The sequence below is a fragment of the Furipterus horrens genome, unplaced genomic scaffold, assembly GCF_987537825.1.
Source record: "Furipterus horrens unplaced genomic scaffold, mFurHor1.1.pri manual_scaffold_9, whole genome shotgun sequence".
Taxonomy (NCBI): domain Eukaryota; kingdom Metazoa; phylum Chordata; class Mammalia; order Chiroptera; family Furipteridae; genus Furipterus; species Furipterus horrens.
In genome coordinates, this window is record NW_028327179.1 from 47798932 (window position 1) to 47821179 (window position 22248).

The following is a 22248-nucleotide window of genomic DNA, read 5'->3' on the forward strand; positions in this document are numbered from 1 at the left end:
GGTGCATGCTGTCCAGTACTGTAACTTCTAGCCAAATGTGGCTTTGAAATATGTCTACTTGGAATTTGGAGATATTGTAAGTAAGATGTGTGCAAAATCTTCACTAGATTTCAAAGACAATACAAAGAAAAACAGAAATGTATAATATCTCATTAATTATTTTATATTAACTAATGCTTAAATAATATTTTGAATATATTAAGTTTAAAATATATCATTAAAATTGATTCTGCTTATTTTGTTTTGCTTTTTAAAGTAAGGCTACTAGAAATTTTTTAATTACTTATGTAGATTTATTTTTATATTGAATACCCCTAGACTAGATATATATATATATATAAGAAGCTAGAATATTTATAGACATTTACAATTTAGACATTTCCAAAGAACATATTAGAAATTTTTCTATATAGAATGAAATTATTTTCACATAAATTAAATATCTATATCAATTTAATTTTTTTCAATCATGCCAATTATAAAATGCTACATTTCAATAGTTTTAGAGTTAGAATGGATAATTATAATTTCAAGTTTAACAGTCATTAGTAATAATTAATTAACTTAAAAGAAAAAAATTTTGACCCAACCATTCTGAAAATACCAATTTTGGATTAGGCTAAAATATTTAATGTTATTATGGAAATGAAGGAAGAAAAGGAAGATTCAGATTTTTTTTATTCCTGGGAAGTGTTTTGAACAGATAATTAGAGTGCTGGATTCAAAGCCAGAACACTGAAACAATTGCAGAAAAGAGCATTTTATAATAATAGTGCTATTTCAGGTATGTAGGCTCACAGCAGACATCTCTAGTGTTTCCATGATGACAGTTCATTATCCATCTCAGCAAGTTCTAACACCCTTCTGGAGAATGTATGTGCTTGAGATCATTTCACTCTGTAACTTCCAATGTCATTTTTTGGATATGTAGAAAATATGGAAATATATGCTTAGCATTTTGTCCTCACATAATGTCTAAAGTATTTGTTTTCCTTGGCCTGGACATTTGTAAAGCATTATCATTCTTATATACTGACTATAAAATCCTGATAAGTTTTAAGAATATCTTAGGCCTAGAGGGAAGATGAGATCTAGTAATTACAGATGCAAAATAAAAGCAGAACTTAATTTAAGATTCTAAATCTCAGTTTACTAGCCACAGCCAGCACATTTCTTTTAAAAATCTCAGCTTCTGAAGTACATTTTTAAAAAACAAGAGAAGAAAGAAAGAACCACCTAATAGTTACCTTGATGTGCAAAATGCTATTTTTACATTTCAAAAGATATACATTACTTTAAAAAGAAGAATTATAATATAGTTTGAGTATATTATACTACTATGCAGTAGACAGCCAATCCAAATATTTTGTTAAATGTCTACACAAGTTATCAAAATACTCTGGAAAATCATTACTCCATCCAAAAATAAACAAATATCCCTTACTACCTCTCACATTTATAAAATGTTCTTTATCAAATTCTGTGTCATGATTTTTGATTCAGATATGTTTATTATAATTATAAGGTATTTTATTAACTTTAGCTGCATAAAGTGCTTAGGTACAGAGGCAAAATTGGTAGTAAGAATTCCCAAATAATGTAATTATGAACCTAAGTAATCACAGTATAATAATGCTGCGGTTTATGGGGTCTGCTAGATTGGTATCTTAAAACAATTAAATTCAAGAAACATTTATTTGGCAACTTGTCTAGACTATGCACAATAGAATACAATAGATGCCATCACTAAGGGAGAATGTTAATGAGAAACAATGAATTCATAGCCAGGACTTTGAATGGACAACTCCGCCCAAAGACAAGAGGGCCAGGGCATGGAGTATCACAGAAACCAAGAGTAGAAATCACTTCCAGAGGGAGATCTTTCTTTGTTTAGAAAGTAAAGATATCAGGAGTCCTATGGGTGCATCAACAGTATCAAATGAGGCACAGAAATCAATCAGAATGGGGAAAGAGAAAGTGGCCATTCCCTTTGGTCATTAGAATGTCATCAATGACCTTGAAGAGAGCAGTTCAATAATGCCAAAAGAGCAGAAACCAGACTGGCAGGAATAAGTAACAGATGAGAGAGTGAAGATAAGGGAGTGAAAGCCCCATTAGGGGCTACTCTTCCAAGAGAGAAATGGACAGATAAGTAAGGGAGTATTTAGAATGGGGATATCTGAATTTATTTGAAGGATGAGGGAGAAAACCAAATAAAGTGGGAGATGACTTCTAGTACAGCTGCAACATATCTTACCACATTCACATTGCCAAAGGTATAAAGGAAAAAAGTAAAGAGAAGGAATTCTTTTAAGACAAAAATATGTTAGCTACATATCTGGTAATGTTAGATTTAAGCAATAGGAACTACTTAATTCCTGTTTGGCTCATTCTGTATTTGGAGTACATTGGAAATCCAGAAGCTGGAGACATATGTAATAACCACCTATGCTTTCTGATTCCATCCTCGTACTGTCTTTCCTAGACCCCTTTACAAAGAAAAGCCAAAAAGTAATGCTCTTTCCAGCAGGAAAAATTGAATGAATTCATTCTCTGTGCCAAACTGATAATAAGCTTGTGGTACTTATGCTTTAATTAAAACATGAAAGGGGATTCAAGTACCGAAATTTAATTGACATGTTTACAGCAGCAGCCCATGTGCCAAATTAATCCATAAAAATGCTGTTTTGCATTTTGAACCTTGAATCATTCATAAAATTAATCAGTTGTGTTCAGTCACTCATCATTTTCCCTAAAACTGTGCACAAAGCCATGTCTTTCAAAATCTAGACCAAGGATATATCTAACATGTGAAGCCTTCCTGGAGTCTTGGTGTGAAATAAGAATCAGCTTTGAAACTCTGCTTTTCTTTATTATGAGGAAAGTTGTCCTGATACCTGGATGTGACCACCATTTGCTACTTTTAAATGTGTTCATTTTTTCAATACTAGTGGGAGCCCAGGATAAATTATGACTTGTAAATTCCATTTCCATAGCTGGCCACGGTGGTCATGTAAAGTCCCACCTGGGATTATATCTTAAGAGGTTTTATTTCATAATGCCTGAGGACCCTGGGACCCAACTTCTAAGGCAGAAACAACCCTGGCCATGGCGACCATTGAACACCAACGTCCAAAGAGTGTTCCATCTCTCCTTAGTCCATTTCTTCACAACCATTGCCTCATCTTGAGTTGCACCAAGCAATACTTGAGAGTATTCTGACAGTTCTGCAAAAAGGACTGAGGAATAGGAAGATTTTTAAAAAGCACAGAAAGAGAATAAACAAGAAAATAGAAGGGGGGGAGGAGGTTGGTGGGGGCATGGTTGAGTGACATCCAAAGTGACTCAGATCCCACTAGGTGTCCACCAGACTCCTTCATTTAACAACCTTCCACATGCATGGTAGTGATCGTTAAATTTTGTCACAATGGAGTGAAGAGATGACCCCTGGATTTCTTTGCTTGAAGTTCTTACATTAACAGAAGACGTAAAACATGATAAGAAAATTTTAAACATGTCATCAGGCCATAAGAGCAGATAAGGGAACATATCTTAAACATCATAATCTTTCAAGAGAGCTAACAAAGCAGGAAGGAAAAGAATCATGTCTCCCAGCTTTGTGCATATAATTGTAATTATTTTCTAAAGCCAAACTCGACTTGGGATGGGGATGATAGAAGGAAGGAAGGAAAATACCACTGCCTTAGGGTACAATCTATCATTTAAACTTTTTTTCCAGTTAACTATTTATCGAGTTTCCTTGCTTTACAGCCTCTGTGTTCAAAATTAACAAAGAAATAAAAAGTAAACCATGTTTGCTGGCACACTTTTCTAACAGACGTCTCTTTGTCTCTCTCTACTTCACTCATGTACCAGGAAGCTGGCCCTCTTCTGCTTGGACAATTAGAGGGTAAAGATGACATAGTTGGCATATACCACCCTATGTTTGAAATCAGAGTAGTCAGAGCAACAGTCAGAAGATCTTATAGTCACCAAAATGCACACAAAAGAAAGGAGGGGGAAGATGAATGCCCCATTCACATATGTTCTTCAGAGTTGAATAAAATCAACTACCCAAGATCTATATTTCTCTACTAAAAAAGGAGAGAGTTCTGAGTCATTCATTTAGGAAAAGCTTTCCAGTTCCCCCAGGAATCACAGCATTCTCTAACACAAGAAAACTCCCCTATAGCTTGGCATATCAATTCTTTCCTGTGATTATCATAATTTCAGCATTTGCTTGGGAAAATGTTTTACTTCTTAAATAAATGGATTACACAATAAACTCCTCTTATGCTCTTACAGATCCTCATGCAATATATACTCACCAGTGATGTGAAAATGAGAATATTTGTAAGAGTAGATGGAATGTTTTGGTTAAACATGTGCTAGCTCTGTTATTTTAAGTGCCAAAAATATCTAATGCTCTCCTTGTACTTTTTATGTATACATGGTCTAAAGTTCTCTAAGCTGAAAGTAATCTAGAGAGGAGAGTGCTGTGAGCAGTCATATCACAACCAATTCTCAGAGGCTTGAACAGTGATTTGACATAATCTGTCATCTTGCCATCTCCCCTGGCCTTTCTTCCTTCCTCAGGAGAAGTGCAGGTACCTGCTGTGATAGTGCAGGGCTTCTCCCCCTGCCTCCAGAGTCCCAGAGACTTAGCACACACTACAAAGTATGATTTCATATGTGATATTAGGGATCCCAGAATAAACTAAGTTCAAATGTCAATTTGGAATTGCAAAGTCAGGGCAAAGTTTTTTATCTTTAACCACCCAACTCCAATTAACTATTTAATAGGAATTAAATTCTTCTAAGTTTTCTCATCCTTAAAATATGAATGATTATATAATTCATAAGGGATAGCTAATCAGTGTGGAAATCCAGTTGGTTAAGTTTTCTGTGAGGTTTGTCTTAGTCATTAAATCTGTCTCTCAACTCTGACTACTAGTGGTCCAGACATAGCTTTCTGCCCCATAAGAATTCTCTGAAATCTCATCCCAGTTTCCAAAACCATCCTGTTTAGGCAAGGAGAATTTCACTTAATTATTTGCTTCTATCAGTTCTAATACACCCTTTAAACCATTAAGGCCCAGAAATCACTAAATTCTTCTTAAGCAAAGGATGGCATTAATAAGTATTCCCCAAAGTTGCTAATCATCCATTGACGTCCTTACAGTGGCCATGAGAGTATGTACTACTCAGTCATCGTGAAAACTTTTCCTCTGAGGAACAGCCAAATGTCCAGGAGCAGTGGGCGAATTTAAATTATTTTTCTTTAAAAAATCAAAATATTCCTTAAGCTTTAGTCTTTATTCTAGAGTTGAAAAAATGACATTTGGAAGTTTCCCAACTTGTTTTAAAGTATATTTCTGTTCTTTCAGCTAACTGCAGAAAAGTATCCTTCTAGTTTACTTTAAATACACTAGTGTAGTAAACAATGAATCTACTAATGGCTTCCACATTGTACAATGTTTGGGGGTAAGAGTTCACTTAGACCTAGGCAAATTATAAAAATCCTAAAGGAGTTAGAAAAAAAAAGCTTTACTCAAACCTCAGTACAGAAAACTTTAAATTCTATATTTTTGAATTTTTTACAATTTTAAAAGAAACATCTTTTGTTAGATGTAAGTTTATATCTCCTCCTCCCCACCTCCCACCCCCACACTAAACTGGATGCATCAAGTCATAAACAAATATTAGTAAATTACTAGGTAGTACTTTAAAAGATAGTTTCAAGATATATCCATCTGTTCTCTCATACTTCTAAAATAATCATTTTAGTCAGAGTAAACAGCCTCAAAGTGACAGCCAATTTTCTTAAGCATAATCTCAATGCTCTCAAGAAAATAAAGAATTATAGAGACGTCAATTTTTTTTTTCCACCCAGAAAATTTGTGCGCTCTTCCTGCCTTGGCTGGTCACTGTTAATTCAAATTACCTAATTTTGGAATACCTACTTTTTGGTGCCATAATTTTTTTCATTCTCTATGCTCTCCATTAACTCTAAAGCACTCTCATTAATCACATCCACAGTATTAACTTATCATTGGTGTGTTCAATCCCTCAGGGGGTGGGGAGGAGACAGAATTCATTATTCAGTGGGATCTCGTTTATGCCAGGTCCAGATTATAAGGAGCTGGATGTTCACCTTCGCAGGATGGAGTCTGGATTTGGCTTCAGAATCCTCGGGGGAGATGAGCCTGGACAGCCTGTAAGTGAAATCATCTTTGTTACCCACGCTTTGGGATATACTATGTGTGTATGCTTCAGAGGAAATGCCATTGTGTATCACATCTAAAAGGAACTTTTTTTAGGACTCACATAAAAAAGTCAGAGGTTTTTTCTCTCTCTTTAGCTTCTCAAAATATGTCAATATTTCCATGTCTATGTACCATCAGAAATCAATGCACATTTTATTATAAAGGGACATTACTCTTTCTTAGAATAGATTATATTTTTCTTGAATATTTCAATTATTTAATTGTATTGGACAGACTGTGGTCTCTCTGGGCAGCAACTCACAGGTAAACAACCATGCCATATGACAGAAGATACATGTGAAAGAATAACTTGCACCGGCAGAATTATGTGTGTTTTTAATCAAAACTACAGGGGAGAGAAAACACAGTGATAAACAGGAGCAAATTAAAGCTCAGTGCTGCAGAATTTCAACCAGATTTTCATTAAGAGATTACCATGAGAAGATGTTCACAAAGTCAACTTCAATTGGCACAATGTTCAGAATTTGGATAGGCTCTGGAGAAGTCATTCCTCCCTATAACTCCTCTCTTTTTTATTAAATTTATTTGAGTAACATTGGCTAATAACATCATACACATTTCAAGTGTACAATTCTACAATATAATATTAATACATCATTTATATATTGTATTGTGTGCTCACTACCCAAAGTCTAGACTTCTTCTGTCCCTACCCCTCTAGTAACTGCCATACTGTCTTATAACTCATCTTGGTCTACATATATAGAACCAAAAATGGTACCAGTCCCTTCACATATGTAAACATTTAATTTCTTGGCCTCTACAGGGTATTTTTCTGACTTTGCTTCCTTCAGGATTGTTCTCTAACATGTTCACAGTCTCCCTATTTAGTTTGATCAGTGGGAATTTAAATTCCTTTTAAACAGAGACTTTGTCTTTTCCTTTTCATTATCCTTTAGTGTCCCATAAATGAAAAGTGTGATATTACCCAGAGTTAGCCAAACTCCAGGTTAAGATCTCAGTTTTCTAAACTGCCAAGTCTTCCCAACACACCTGACACCAGCTGCAAAGTCTGAGGGAAGAATCTCCACAATACTGCCTTCACTTCAGACAACAGCTGCAAATTTAGGCGTCCCCACAGCCTCCCTCAGGCTCAGTAATCCACTGGAACAACTCATAGAACTCAGGAAAGTGCTCTACTTAGGATTACAGTTTTATTACAGTTAATGAGAATAAATTAGTACTGTCCAAAAGAACAGGCACATAGGACAAAGTCTGGAGGGTTCTAACTGTGAAGCTTCCATCTTCCGCCAAGATTTATTACCCTCCCAGCATCAATCCACTCAGAATTACCAACCGGGGATGCTCACCCAGGTTTTTGTGTCCAGAGTTTGGGGTTTTATTCCTCCTGACCCCTCTCCTTCCAGAGGTCATGCTGATATTACATGGCTCACAGATCCAATCCTCTAACTGCATGGCTGGTTGTTCTGGCATGGTCAGCTCCCGCCCTAAGACTGTTGATATGGCTGGCTCCACCCTGAGTCATCTTCTTAGCATAAACTATCAGGTGCCTACCATGAGTCTCCTCATTAACACAAACTGTCAGGTATGACTCAAGGGGCTTACCATGGGAAGCAGAGATACTCCTATTCCAGAGTATAGCAGTACCTTTGAGGAAAGGCCAGACCTCTCTTTGGGCTGAGGCCAAATTCTTCATTACACAGCCATATGCTGAAAATGAAGATACCAAATGATATCAAATTAAGAAAACAAAATAAAACTATGTCCAAACTAAAATAGCTTTTTAAGGTGATTTTTATAGCATGTTGTGGGACTCTGGATGATAGCTGAGACTTTTGTAGAGCATTTAAGATTAAATCCATATAGCAGCCATTGTACTTAAACTAACATAATGCCTCAAACTTAACAGTTTAGGGGGTCACCACCAGAAAGATGAGATCCCTGTTTGTTCCAGAGCATATTTTCTGACACACTTTTCCCTTACTAATCTGTGAGCTCTTTGTAAGCAGGACTGTGTTGTGACAGTGTTGTGTCTCCCAAGCCTAGAGTAAATCCCAGCACAATAAATAATTGTTAAATGGAATTTAAGAGAGTCCCCTTTGCCAAACCAAAACTGTCACCTCAGCTTCTCAGAACAGATATGGTCTGGAGTATACATATTGTGAGGCTTCTAAATCCCAGGCCCTGTAGAATTAAAATGACCTAATCCAAGAAGCAGGGATATATCCCGGCAGCCCTGCAGCATGCTTTGCTTAGCTCTGCCTGTGCTTTCAAATTACTGTGCATCAACAAATTCCACATATTTAAAAATTCAAATTTCCACCTTCTCTTGAAAAATGAATCTGGCAACATCAAGCCTACCTTTCTCTGTGACAATTGGCTGGAGCTAAGCAGTGCTCCCTTTTAGACTGAGCATGGCCTACAGTTCTCAAAGCTCCTAATGCCTGTGTTATCTATTTTGCTTATTAGTTTTGAAACTCCCTTCCCAGAAGATTAGATGGAAAGAAATTAGAAAGATGAATATTTCACACCAAAGGAATCTTCAACCAGGGCCACATCATGGTTTTTTTGTTTTTGTTTTTGTTTTTTTAACTTATGTATTTGTTTTTAGATAGAAGGGAAGGGAGGGAGAAAGAAAAGGAGAGAAACATCAGTGTGTGGTTGTCTCTCATGCACCCTCAACAGGGGACCTAGACTGCAACCCAGGCATGTACCCTGACTGGGAATCTAACTGGTGACCCTTTGGTTCGCAGGCTGGTGCTCAATCCACTGAGCCACACCAGCCAGGGTCAGATCATCGTTTTAATAGACCCTACCACTGAAAAAATGATCAGGTTCCTTCTCTTACATATATACACAAGTGAAAGATTAAACTATAAAATAAATGTAAGGGAAAACCAGCAAAGTTCCTATTCTCCCCATAATGCTTACTTCAATTCAGTTTTTTAAATATACAATTTTTACCTTCCTGGATCTCCCCATAGGCTCGTGGTCTGCCTTGGAGGTAAACTAGTACCACATTCAGGAAATACTATCTTCTCTGGTCTCCCGTAACCCCAGAGGTAGAGGGATTACATGGAAGTCACAGGGAAGGCATAGTCTCAACTAGCTCAAGAAGGAAGAGTTCTAGCTGAACTTTGCCCAGCACAGATGCAATAAAATCATTACCCAAATGGAGTACATATTGCTCAAAATGAAACTCAGGCGTGTGAACGCAGCATGGTCACTACCTAGCCTCAGGACACCTCTCTGCCTGATGGGTCCACAGGTTTCCAGGTTCCCAACCTGCTGAATATGGGCTTTATGTTCCCAAATCCTTTATCCCACTAGTGGGCAGGCATCCAGTTAAGCCTTTTTAGATTACTTGGATTGCTAGTTATCCTCACTGTATTTATTTAGACTTATTCTGCTTTATTCTTTCATTCGAATGATTTAAGACACATTTAGGCTGCTGTTCAGCCATAAAGCAGAAGCCTAAATCTCCCTCAAGCAAGCAAAGCCAGAAAATAATGTCTTGAATACCAGAATATTGCACCTCAGGAAGACCATGTCAGGAAAAGCGAGTCTACTCTATAGATCTCCCATAAGCCCTTTCTTCCTGCCTTCTTCCATTGTAAGTCCAGAGATAATATACAAATAAAATGTGCTAGCCTCATTTAATTGCTGGCATGCTCCGAAGGGAGAGGTGCGGGAGGTGACTTGGTCCCCAACCACAGGAGATCTCATAAATTACATCAAATGAGTTTCTGCCTCCATATATACGAAATGGTATTGACATCTCTGGGTGCACATTAAACACGACAACACAGCTTACAGCAAATAATGAACAGCAGGATTCCAGCTCTGACAAAGCATATGGGCATTTTTCCTGCAAGAAGAAATACTTTTCACAGTTAAATAACAATAGAAATAAAAAGAAATGAAAAATTGTCAGAAAGGAACAAAAATGAGATTTCCAGCTGTGAGCTAAAAAGAGATGGAAAGGCATCAAGATGGAAAGATTTGGGAAACACTAAAGTGGATTAAGGCCTGTGTGGAGAAAACTGTTGAAGAAAGAGAGAGGTAATGATAGGCATACTCCTTGGCACAAAATTCATGTGCAAATTTGTGAGGGAGTTTCAGAAGGCAAGAGCCTCAGATCTGCCTGCCATGTTGTCAGGTTGTCCTGGGCTGTAATTATTACATATCAGATCTGTTGGGGTTGGATAACATTAGGTAGTGCAGGAAAGAATTAAAGGAATTAAAAGGCCTACAGTGGTGGTTTTCATTTTGTTTGTTTACTTGTTTGTTTTTCTTTTCTTTTTTGAGTTAGTTTTTCCCCCTGGCTTACTGGGATATTAGCCACTTGAATGTAAATTACTGTTATTTCATATCAAATATTCTGTTTCGTTCTGTGCCCTCACAGCCTATAAGATAAAGTGGAAGTGTGGAGTTGTTTTTAATTTTTTTGTGTTTTTAGAGAAAGCAATTGGAAAGGTAAGGTCATGAGTAAGTTGCTCTTTCAGTGTGTGTTTGTGGGGGGTGGGGAGTATCTTGATCTGTTTTGCCACAAAGCTCTTCCTTCAGAGTCAGAGCATTAGAGGCAGGATAAAGACCTCCAAGAACAGTGAGAAAATTAATGAGTGGGCCTAAGGGTCTACAGAGGCTGAAGAATCCAGTGAGGCCAGGAGCAAGGCCAAAGGCCAGTGTTGGCTGTGAAGGCCCCCTGGCCAGTGTAGCCAGGGCTCAGCAAGCCCAGAAGGGAAATGTAGCCTGATGAGTCAGGGAGCCCAGACCATGCATACAGGGGGCGTTCCTCAGCAGACTTGAAAAGTGACCAGAGTGACGAGGCAGAGAGTTGGGGCGAGGAACCAGAGGGAGACTCCTTCAGAGGACTTAGAACATGATCAGTGAGAACACAGATCCAGTGGCCATTGGGCCAAGTGGGAACGCTCAGAACTTTGCTATGCAAAGTGTGATAGATTACAGATCAGAAGCACCCAACATCTCCTGGGAGCATGTTAAACACCAGGAAGCTCAGGTTCCGCCCAGGCCTGCAGAATCAGACTCCCGGGGGTAGCTCCAAAAGTCCGTTTTACCAAATTCACCAGATGATTCACATGCACCCTAAAGTTTGAGAACTATTGACTTAAGGGATCGGATATCCTGAGGCATGTTTCCAAGAGCTTAAATGAACAGGATATATACATTGGGAAGCTAATATGAGTTACAGTGCTAGAAAGAATTATAGATTATCTAGTCCCCGCAGTTATGGTGGTGGACAGGATATAAACTGTTAGAATGTGCCGAGTGTACAAAGCAAATTTAAAATGAGGAAAAAAAGTTGTGGGTTTTTTTTCCTAAATAGGGAGTTACATAGAGCTGGCTCTATGTCAGTCCTGAAATATAATGCATGAAAGTGCAAAAGGGTCAAAGGCTAAGAACATCAGCAGCATGAGAGGAGAAGTGACAGTGTGTGAGTACTGGGGGGAAGCCCCAAAAGTCTAAATTCAGTATGGATTCTGAAGATCTGACATGTAGCCTATTCAACTTCATAAAGGCTTTAATAGGAGAAACTTACATATATGGGCAAAGCAGTTACTTGCTCCCAGTGGTGGTTGGCTGGGAATAAATCCACCCCTCCCAGGACAAGGTCTCTTTTTTGTAGGGGGTTAATAGTAAAACCATTTTCTGGGTAGTCACTAGGCCACCAGAAAGAACAATGCCTTTCTAAGTTAACAGATAATATCAGGCAGTTATCCACACTCTATACATTCATTAACCTCCTTCCTGGGACATGACATTTATCTTTGGGTGGCATACCTGCTTTGTGGGTAGTCAGCCAAGCCTGAGGCTACAGAGATTTAAACAGTCACAAAAGGTTAAACAGAGTCCAACATTTCCCAACTGCCTTTACTGCTGGAGACATACTGCATCTTTGACTTTCCTTACAGCATGGCCAGCATCTTCTCAGCAAAGGCAGCAGTTCCTGATGGATGGAGCAAATGTAACTAATACATATATAACTAACAGACAGCCAGCTCTGATGCCTACTCCATTCTCCATGCTCAGTTCAGTTCAAGTTTGTTTAATAGCTATGGCAAGCTTTCTTTTTTTTTTTTTTTTAATCCTAACCCAAGGACATTTTTTATTGCTTTGAGAGAAAGGAAGGGGGAGAGAAAGAGAGAGAAACATCGATTTAAGAGAGAAACATTTATTCGCTGCCTTCTTGTACATACCCTGACTGGGAATTGAACCCGCAACCTCAGTATGTGCCCTGACCAGGAAATGAACCTGCGACCTTCCGGTCTATGGGATAATGCTCCAACTAACTGAGCCACATTGGCTATGGCTATAGCAACCTTTTTTTGAAACAAGATAGGGGGATTGCTGGGGCATGGGGTTGCTGGGTGGAGGGGAGCAAAGGGGAAAAAATTGAAATTATTGTAACAATATAACCAATAAAATATAATTTTAAAAAAAGATAGAGGGTAGATTATATAATTATATAAACATATATACATATAATAATTATATAATACATTGAAGTACTATATCAAATATATAGTTTATATATTCAATTGAAGTATTAATTGAATATAAGTTATTTAGAAATAAATATATAATATTTGATTAAACAAACTAAAGGTTGAATATTAAAGTTTCAAGTTTTATAAAAATATGTCTGGTGAACTCCAGTCTTTGCTCAAATGTCCACTTTTCACTGAGGCCTGCTCTAACTCTAGCACCACCTCAGCCACGTGACTGACACCTACCCACCACCCCACTTTGCTCTATTATTTTTCGTAATACATGCCTGCTAGATACAATGTAATCTATACATTTATTATATTTATTATTGTCTTACCACTAGAATGGAAGTTATGTAGGACAAGGATTTTTACTTATTGTTCACTTCTGGATTCGTAGCACCTAGAAGTGTCCCTGGGCTCAATGAATATTTGCTGGATAAATGAATCAATTAGTGAGGAGAGTACCTCGCACCATAGAAATAGAGCAGTAAAGCAGATTCTTTACTAGGACTTTTTTAAAAGATGATATTAAACTAATAGCACAGAAGATAACTTCAAGGATATCTGTTTTTCTCTACTGTTTTCATTAGCAAGAGAGAAACAAGAATTTTTCAATATGAAATTTTATTTTTACACCTTTTGTTGAGGGCCCAATTGCAGCTGTGGCCCTCTCTGTTATAACCTATATTTTTTGGTTCACTCTGATCAGTTAGCATCAGAACTATAGATTAGAGTTGGTAATTAACCAGCCAAGAAGTTCACAAGACATACTTTTTTCTATAACCATCTATCAACTCCCTGGAGAATATACAGAAAACTTAAAGGTTGAAGCCTGTTCTCTGGAGTAGGCATCAGAAATTAGTTATATATGTATTAGTTACATTTGCTTTTCATGGGGCAGTGGAGAAACATAAACATCCATTTTAAATGGCTTTTGCACAAAGCACTTAGCAAATCTTGGAAATGCTCCTTAGTGGGTTGAGACTTTTGAAGAATAGATTGGAGCACCTTCAGAAAGAAACATAAGTTCAAGTTGGCATGACAATAAGGGAAAATGGAGACTGTCAGAAGAATGCCCAATGGCTGGACTATAGCAGGTGGGCGCAGAGGGCTTCTGGGAAAGAACCACACTGGATGGCCAATTGAAGGCAGGCCATGAAGCCTTTCTTTCGAGAGGAATAATGAATCCCTCATCAGAGCACTAATATTCAACATAGAAGCATATCTACTCCCTACCTGCCCTCTAGAAATATGGGAAAAGCAGCTGTAGTGATGGGGAATTTTCATTCCTCTGGATGAAAAGAGCTATTTAGTGGACTGAGGGAAAAAAGAAAGCACTCCAGACTATAATTTTGCATTATCTGAGAAGTCCTGGGTATTCACATCTGGTTGCCATGTTGACAGGCCACACTGATCAGTGTGACCATGTACAAAGAAAGGCCTGAGGACATGCAGGCCTGTAGGTCACAAGGTAGCAACTCGGCAAATTAGTTGAAATCCACATATCTGAGATTTGAAAGAAATTTTTGCACCTAAAAGAAGTCAATCTGTGAGCAAGGGATCATTTTATAAAGATTTAAAATAAAACCTAGAATATAGGCCCTATAAGGTTATCAAGCTAATGGTAACTACCACCTTTAGATGCTTTGTGGCTAAGCCACTTGGCAAAAATAAAGTATCTATTGTTCATGAGTTAGAAAAATCGTTTATAGATTTAAAAGCAAAACTACAATACTAAGTGCTATTATCTTTCCTCTGAAAAAGAAAAAAACCTTACTAATGGACACTTGGAATTAAAATAAAATGCACATTCCCTAGGGGAGTACCTCCTCATTTCCTGCTAGGGTAGCTATCTAAGAGCAGAATCCTTTCAAGGGACAGACAGAAACAGAGCATCTCTTGTGCAGAGGACAGTGCTTGAAGGAAGTACAGTACTAGAAGAATGAAGCCTCCTGGAGCGGATTGACCTGAGATTTTTTTAATTAAGTCAACTAGCCAGGAAAAACCAACCTTGAATTCTGCTTTGTTTTGTTTACCTTCCGCTTTTCAAAGTAAAGCATGAAACAAAATAAAGACCACACTCTGAATCTTTATCAGAATTTAATAATGTGCGGCAGCTAGTTTCCCCCGACATTTTTTGAGCTCTCACTATGTGCCATGAACAAAGTTAAATGCTTCACATGCATATGGCGTAACTCATTCGTTTCTCCCGACAAGTCCATAATATAGGTCCTATTATTTTATTTCCCCATTCTGCAGGTGAAGAAACTGAGGCTCAGGAGCTTAAGAAACCTTACCCAATGCCACACAAATAAGAACTGGAGCCAGGAGTCAATCCCTGACTTGTTACAATTCAGAGGCCATTCATGGTGGCCAATAGCATCAGATTATTTGGGGTTAGAATTTTCTTAAGAGTGGTAATTTATGAACCAGGTAGCAAGTGTCTCCCAAACTTCATGGCCAGTGGCAGCAGTGACTCAAAATTTATATGTCTCTAAAAGGAGGTAGCAACCTGGAAGAGTTAGAAGGGCACTCCTTCAGCCTTTCCCATTTCACCTTTCGAATACATGCTCAAGTTTGGGGCAAGGGGTAAAATGTGGGAATAAAATCTTCCACCAAGGTTTTATATATTTATGTGTACATAAAAAGTTTGAACCATAAATGTCCTTCTCTTCTCACTGCTTCTCTAGATTTTGATTGGAGCCGTCATTGCCATGGGCTCAGCCGACAGAGATGGCCGCCTACACCCAGGAGACGAGCTCGTCTATGTCGACGGGATTCCAGTGGCTGGCAAGACACACCGCTATGTCATCGACCTCATGCACCACGCAGCCCGGAACGGGCAGGTCAACCTCACTGTGAGAAGAAAGGTGCTATGTGCAGGTATGTAACCTGAGGCAGCAGCAAGAGTTGGAGATTAGGTGGTTTTGTGAGACATGTTAAAGAAACTTGGAACAAAATTTTAAATCAATTTCTATATTATATGATGGAAAAAAAACCAATCTAGATATTCCAACTCTAAGTGATTTTGAAAGTGCATATTTTCACCCCACTAGTACAATTCCAAGCAGTCTTTGAGGCCTACATTCTTAATGTAGTCATTAAAATTTTCTAGCAAAGCCTGGGACTAATTTCAGATGTGTGTGCTCTCTGCTGCTTAGCAGATCCTAGTTATAAGAGCATTACAGTGGTGAAATATATGGCTTTTGAAAATGTTCCTCATTGTGTTTACAAATCAAGAACCACAGCATTTTGATACCATAATAAGGCAACAAGGATGGAAAACTGGCTTCCATTGTAGAGCCTGATAAAAGGTAATAATAAAACCATTATCTTGATTTACAGAAATACAGCTATACATCATTTTGAGGAAACACAATTCATATAACTCCAAATTTATGAAACAGATAAATAAGAAGTAATTATTGCCTTTACATCCATGTTCCCAACTTCCTAAAAGAATCCACTACAGACATACTTTTTAAAGTTAGCCCTCAGAGTCCTAATATGATTCAGTCTTTCTCTTCACCATCTCAACTCCCCCAAAAAGATTTATATTTTAAGGAATATGTCTTTTATAAGCATCATACTATTTTTTGCAATCTAAACATTCAAGAACATTGAGAATATAGTCCCATAACAGCTGCACTTGGCTCTGGGGATCACAGGAGCAGCAATACCAACCATGTTCTCTTGTCACGTTTTGCTCTGTGGCCTGCTGGCCTTTCTGCTCAGCCCCCTGAATGTTCCCCATATAGAATGATGAATGCTAGAATTGGCATGGGGAGGTGGGGCTTAGGAACGCCACCTCCCTTGTGTTACAGGTGAGAAAACTGTACTCAGAGGTACAGTTGCTGCCCAGTAGCCTGCAGAGTCAGTGATGATGCGGAGACTCATTTCCCTAACCAGAGCTTATTTTTCATACCACTCTCAGTCCCCCTCCTCACTCCACCACCATCCCCACCCCCAGTGAATGCAAAAGCATTAGACCAACCTTCAGCAAATGTCACCGCCAACCATAGTAATAACAACCATATGTGTTATTACTATAACATATTTGAATTTCTTTTTAAATAAAGGACCACTGGCTGGCGAATGGTAGGCTGTGAATGACTCAAGAGGATAAAGTTTATTAGTCAAACAAAAAATCCTTTTCTATTTGAGTCTTCTAGGAACTAGACTTGGAGCAACAACAATCATTGAAGAGGGCAAGTCAGAAAGACTGTCAGCCCTTACCAGTAGGGACTGCCATATATCTTGTATCATACGAAGGTTTTGCTAAGAAGTGTCATTCATCTTCAGAAATTCCTGCCATACCACTTGACCCAAAGAAGTTAACACCTTGAATTATTCTTATTCTTGGGCACGATGCCAGAAGAAAGACAGTCTTTCTTGGTTAACATTTAACTGCCTCTCTCCCTACAAAGTAATTTTGAATAAAAAGTTTGCTGTGCTTTATGTTCTGTAGCCCAAAGATAAATTAAAAAGAGACCTGATTTACAAGGAAGTACACTGCAAAGTGCAAAACCAATGCACCAACATAATTTCATGTTCCCCTCGCCACCAGCTGATTACTACAAATTAAATTTTGTTCTAACCAACCCAAATTATTGGAGTATATGCCAAATGCTGCACAAAAAAAAAAAAAATGTATTCTTGCGGTTTGTGGATCCTATGACTTCTTTAAAGATTCTCTTTACTGCAGATCTTACCAACTTCACTCATTTAAGCTTTGAAGTGCATTTAATTTTTAAAAATGTTCTGCTGCAGATTGCTCATTCTTACCAGGAGAGTTTCCAAGTTAATTCAACCCACTCTTCCTCGAAAGCTTCATCAGTGTTGAAAATGATTAAGTTCAACAAAGGATACTTCGATAGTAAAAATGCCTAGAAATAGTATATAAAAGATTTTTTAAAAAACAAAAGGCATCGGAAGACAGACCTTCCTCACAGCTTCCACTTCTCTAACAGTGAGAAGGGACAACGCCAAATGTCTATGACAGTGGAGGTGCCTTTTCAAGGATTGTTTTTATTGTTATTATTATGCTTTCCTAAAAAGGCAGTGGGAAGTGCAAGCCTGGCTTCTGATGAGATGATTGAGAACTGACAGTAAGTGAGCAATCAGCTATGAAGAGATGGAAGAGGAGTGAGAAGAAGAGCAGTGTTGCCACCTTTTTGCACAAAGGAGCAACATTACAGAGAAGGAGTTGGGAAGAGGGAGGTCATAGAGATCATACCCATCAGCTATCTGCTCACCGTAGCTTAAGCAAATGTTCCAACCACCTCAGAAGACACTGGGCACTGGCTTCCTAGTTAGACAAACACATATCCAATATGAAAGATACAGACTGATGAGTTACGTTGGGCAAAAAATACCACAAAAACCTGCTCCAAATATTGAAATATAAAAAAGAATGCAATTAAAATTAAAGTCAAAAAAAGGCCTACAAATATAAAAGCAGTATTTTCAATTAGGCAATGGCAAACTAGATCCTTAAAAATGAGAAATTGTGGAGGAAAGGAAAGAAATATGCAGTAGTATACCCAATATTATTTACCAGATAATTTTAGCACTGATTTTGCACTATAAATGAGTGTTGAGAGATATCTTATTCATGCCACCAGATCGGATATTTAGTTCTTTCTTTCCCAAGGATGGTAGAAGAGTGTTTTTAATTATTACACTGAAAGTATAAATATTTATGTTTAGTAGCTAATGTGAGATGTTCACCCTAATGACACAATATTTTGAATGCACACTATTCATCTGAGAAAAGGGTGTTTCTGAGGAATTTCCCAAAGTGTAAATCCAGAACTGATGTGAAAGAAAGTTTTATGACTTAATAAAAACATATTAGAGTCTGACTTCTGGTCAAGATGGAGGCGTAGATAAATACAGCTCACCTCCTTGCACAAACACAGCAAAAATTACAACTAAACAACAAAACAACTATCACCCAGTTTTGTCAGAAAATCAAGCTGTTTGGAAGTCTGACAACCAAAGAATTAAAGAAGTCACATTCATCCAGACAGGTAAGACGGGCAGATATGCAGAGACATAGAATGGGCGGTCGCACACCCATGTGTGGTAGGTAAAAATTGGGAGGGATACCTCAGAAGTGAGGGATCCTAGCCCCATACCAGACCACCTAGCCCAGGGTTCCAATGCTGGGAAGATAAGTTCCCATAACTCCTAGCTATAAAAACTAGTAGGGGGGTGGGGCAGCAGAAGAAACTGTGGGAATCTCAGGTGTCTCTTCTTAAAAGGCCTGCAATGGACTTAGGACTTACATAGACTCACTCTGTCTGGGCTCCAGCACCAGGGCAGCAGCTGGAAGGGCATCAGTGGCATACAGGGAGAAACTGAAGTGTCTGGCTTCAGGACAAGTGCTAGAAGACAGTCTCCTCCCAGACTAAACTCCAGAGGCCAGACAGTGGTCATAGTCCCTTTTCTGAGCCCTCCCCACACAGAGCCACAGAGCAGTGATACCATACAGGAGACTCCATCAACCTGGTTTACTTGGGTTGCTCTGCCCTGGTGACTACCTGAGGCTCCACTCTATCCAACTCATGGCTGTGCTTTCCTCCAATAGGCTATGCTACTAAGACAAGGAGTCAAAGCAGTTCTACCTAATGTATAGAAACAAACACAGGAAGGCTGCCAAAATGAGGAGACAAAGAAATATGGCCCAAATGAAAGAACAGAACAAAACTCCAGAAAAAGAACCAAACAAAATGGAGATAAACAATCCATCAGATGCAGAGTTCTAAATACTGGTTATTAGGATGCTTGAGGAATTCATTGGGTACTTTAACCATATAAAAAATATGCAGGCAGAAATGAAGCTTACACTAAGTAAAATAAAAATTTATAGAGAATCAACAGTAGAATGGATGAAACCAAGAATCAGATCAATGATCTGAAACATAGGAAGAAAAAAAACTCAATCAGAACAGCAAGAAGAGAAAAAAATAAAAATAAATGAGGATAGCTTAAGAAGTCTCTGGGATGACTTCAAACATATGAACATTGGAATCATAGGGGTACCAGAAGGAGAAGAGGAAGAACAAGAAACTGAAAACTTATTTGAAAAAAAATAATGAAAGACAACTTCTTTAATTTGGCAAAGGAAATAAACATATTAGTCCAGCAGGCACAGAGAGTCCCAAACAAGATGGACCCAAAGAGGACCACACCAAGACACAGCATAATTAGAATGTCAAAAGTTAAAGGTTAAGATAAAGTCCTAAGAAACAGCAAGAGAAAAGCAGATAGTTACCTACAAAGAAGTTCCCATAAGACTGTCAACTGATTTCTCAAAAGACACTTTGCAGGCAAGAAGGGACTGGCAAGAAGTATTCAAAGTTATGAAAAGCAGGGACCTACAACCTAGATTACTCTATCCAGCAAAGCTATCATTTAGAATGGAATGGCATTCAGCTAGCTGGAAGGAAGGACACACCAAAGAGCAAAACAACAACAAAAACCCAAGCAGAATGAGACAGTCCAAATTAACAGCAAAAAGGGCATCCCAAGAGCATCAAGTTCAGGAGATCAAGGAGACTGCACCACTGAATCCCACAGGTATCCTATCACAGAAGGTCACAACATGAAGACGGGAAGTCAAAGCAGACCAACCTAAGAAGCAAGAACAAACAAGAGCCACAAAAATGGGGAGATACAGAAACAACCCCCCATCAAAAGGAAAGAAGGAATCCCCAGAAAGTGTTAAATGAAATAGAGGTAAGCAAACTATCAGACATGGATTTCAAAATAATGATTATAGGAAAGCTCAGTGAGCTCAAAGAAAACTACAAAGAACTCCAGGGAACTATGAAGAACTCCAAGAAAGCTACAAGGAACTTACTGAGAACTACACCAGCATGAAAAAGGACATAGAAACCATCAATGCGAGCCAGGAGGAAATGAAGAATATAATTTCTGAATTTAAAAACATGGTTGAAGGAATCAAAAGCAGGCTAAATGAAGCAGAAGATTGGATCAGTGAGCTGGAGGACAATGTAGAGAAAAATTCCCAGACAATGCAACAAAATGAAAAAAGCCTGAAAAAGAATTAAGAGGTTTTAAGAGAGCTACAGGACAACATGAAATGTAATAATATCTGTATCATAGGAATACCAGAAGGAAAAGAAGAGGAGCAAGAGCTAGAAAACCTGTTTGAAAAAGTAATGATAGAATTGAAGGGCAGATAAAGTGTTTCCCAGCCAAAGTAAAGCTAAAGGAATTCATCATCAATAAGCTATTATTATATGAAATGTTAAAGGGACTTATTTTTTAAAAAGATCAAAACTATAAACATTAAAATGGAAAAAAAATTACAACTGTCAACAATTGAATCTAAAAAACAGACTAAGCAAACAAGCAGAACAGCAACAGAATCACAGATATAGAAATTTTTTGGATGGTTATCAGTTGGGAGAAAGAATGGGGAGAATGGAGATAAAGGTGCAAGTATTGAGAAGTACAAATTGGTAGGTACATAATAGACAAGGGGGTGTTAAGAGCAGCATAGGAAATGGAGAAGGCAAAGAACTTATATGAATGACCCATGGACATTAACTAAGGGGTGATTGCTGGAGAGATGGAGATACCAGATAGAGTTGGGCAAAGGGAGAAAAACTGGGACAACTCTAATAGCATGATAGATAAAATATATTTAAAAAAATAAAAGCAGACAAGATAAAAGAAAAGAAACATATTAGAGTTCATCTGAAAGCCACCAGCATCTTTTCTGTAACACATAAGGAAATATCAATTCATGTCCTATTGCCAAGGAAGGAAAATTTTTCATGGCAGCTGGGTGAAAAGTTTAGCTAGTGTTTCAGGAGTAAGTGAATTTGCTGGTCCTGGTTACTATACTTGTCGTCAATTCAAAATGCATTCCCTTATGCTTTGTCTATAAGCATGTCACCCATTTAAATAAGTTGTCTACATTGGTGAGTGTCAACCAGAAGTGCGCAGACTCAAATGCGTATAGGCAGGGCAACCCCTGGCACAGAGCCACAGCCTGTGGGCTGCCCCTGCTCCATCAGGCACCCTAAGGCTGCACATGCATGTCGACACCCCAACCCACATGTCCAGGCTCTGTCCACACACAAACTCTGTTGCCTCAGACATGCTTCAACGCAAGACATGAGCACCTGAAATGCTGTCATCCTCCTGGGGACAGTCCTGAGAAGAGGTGCAGACACACCATGGAAGCAGGCAAGGTCTGTTTGGTGACAGAGTCCTGGAGTCCTGGCACCCAGTGTGTGATCTGGAAGGGAACCAAGGGCTCCAGTTAAACAAGTCTCTTTGGCCCTGCATACCGCCCACTCTATGGGTAAATTAGCAAATGAGGAATTTGCAAGAGACCCTGGGGAGTGGTTGGAACTGTGATGACGTGCACACTGTACAGCCCATCCAGGGAGCAGCCATTGCCCAGCTCCAGCTATTCACTACCAGGTATTTTAAGAGAAACCAGAAAT

General features: G+C 38.4%; 1 protein-coding gene across 1 annotated transcript in view; it reads left to right on the top strand.

Annotated features, from left to right (window-relative positions):
• Nucleotides 1-22248, top strand: part of MAGI2 (membrane associated guanylate kinase, WW and PDZ domain containing 2) — a 1613703-nt gene that overhangs the window by 1439639 nt on the left and 151816 nt on the right. Inside the window, exons 14-15 of the mRNA XM_090287299.1 lie at nucleotides 6126-6217; nucleotides 15451-15643. Coding sequence (XP_090143425.1) covers nucleotides 6126-6217; nucleotides 15451-15643 — 285 coding nt within the window. The remainder of the gene's footprint in view (nucleotides 1-6125; nucleotides 6218-15450; nucleotides 15644-22248) is intronic.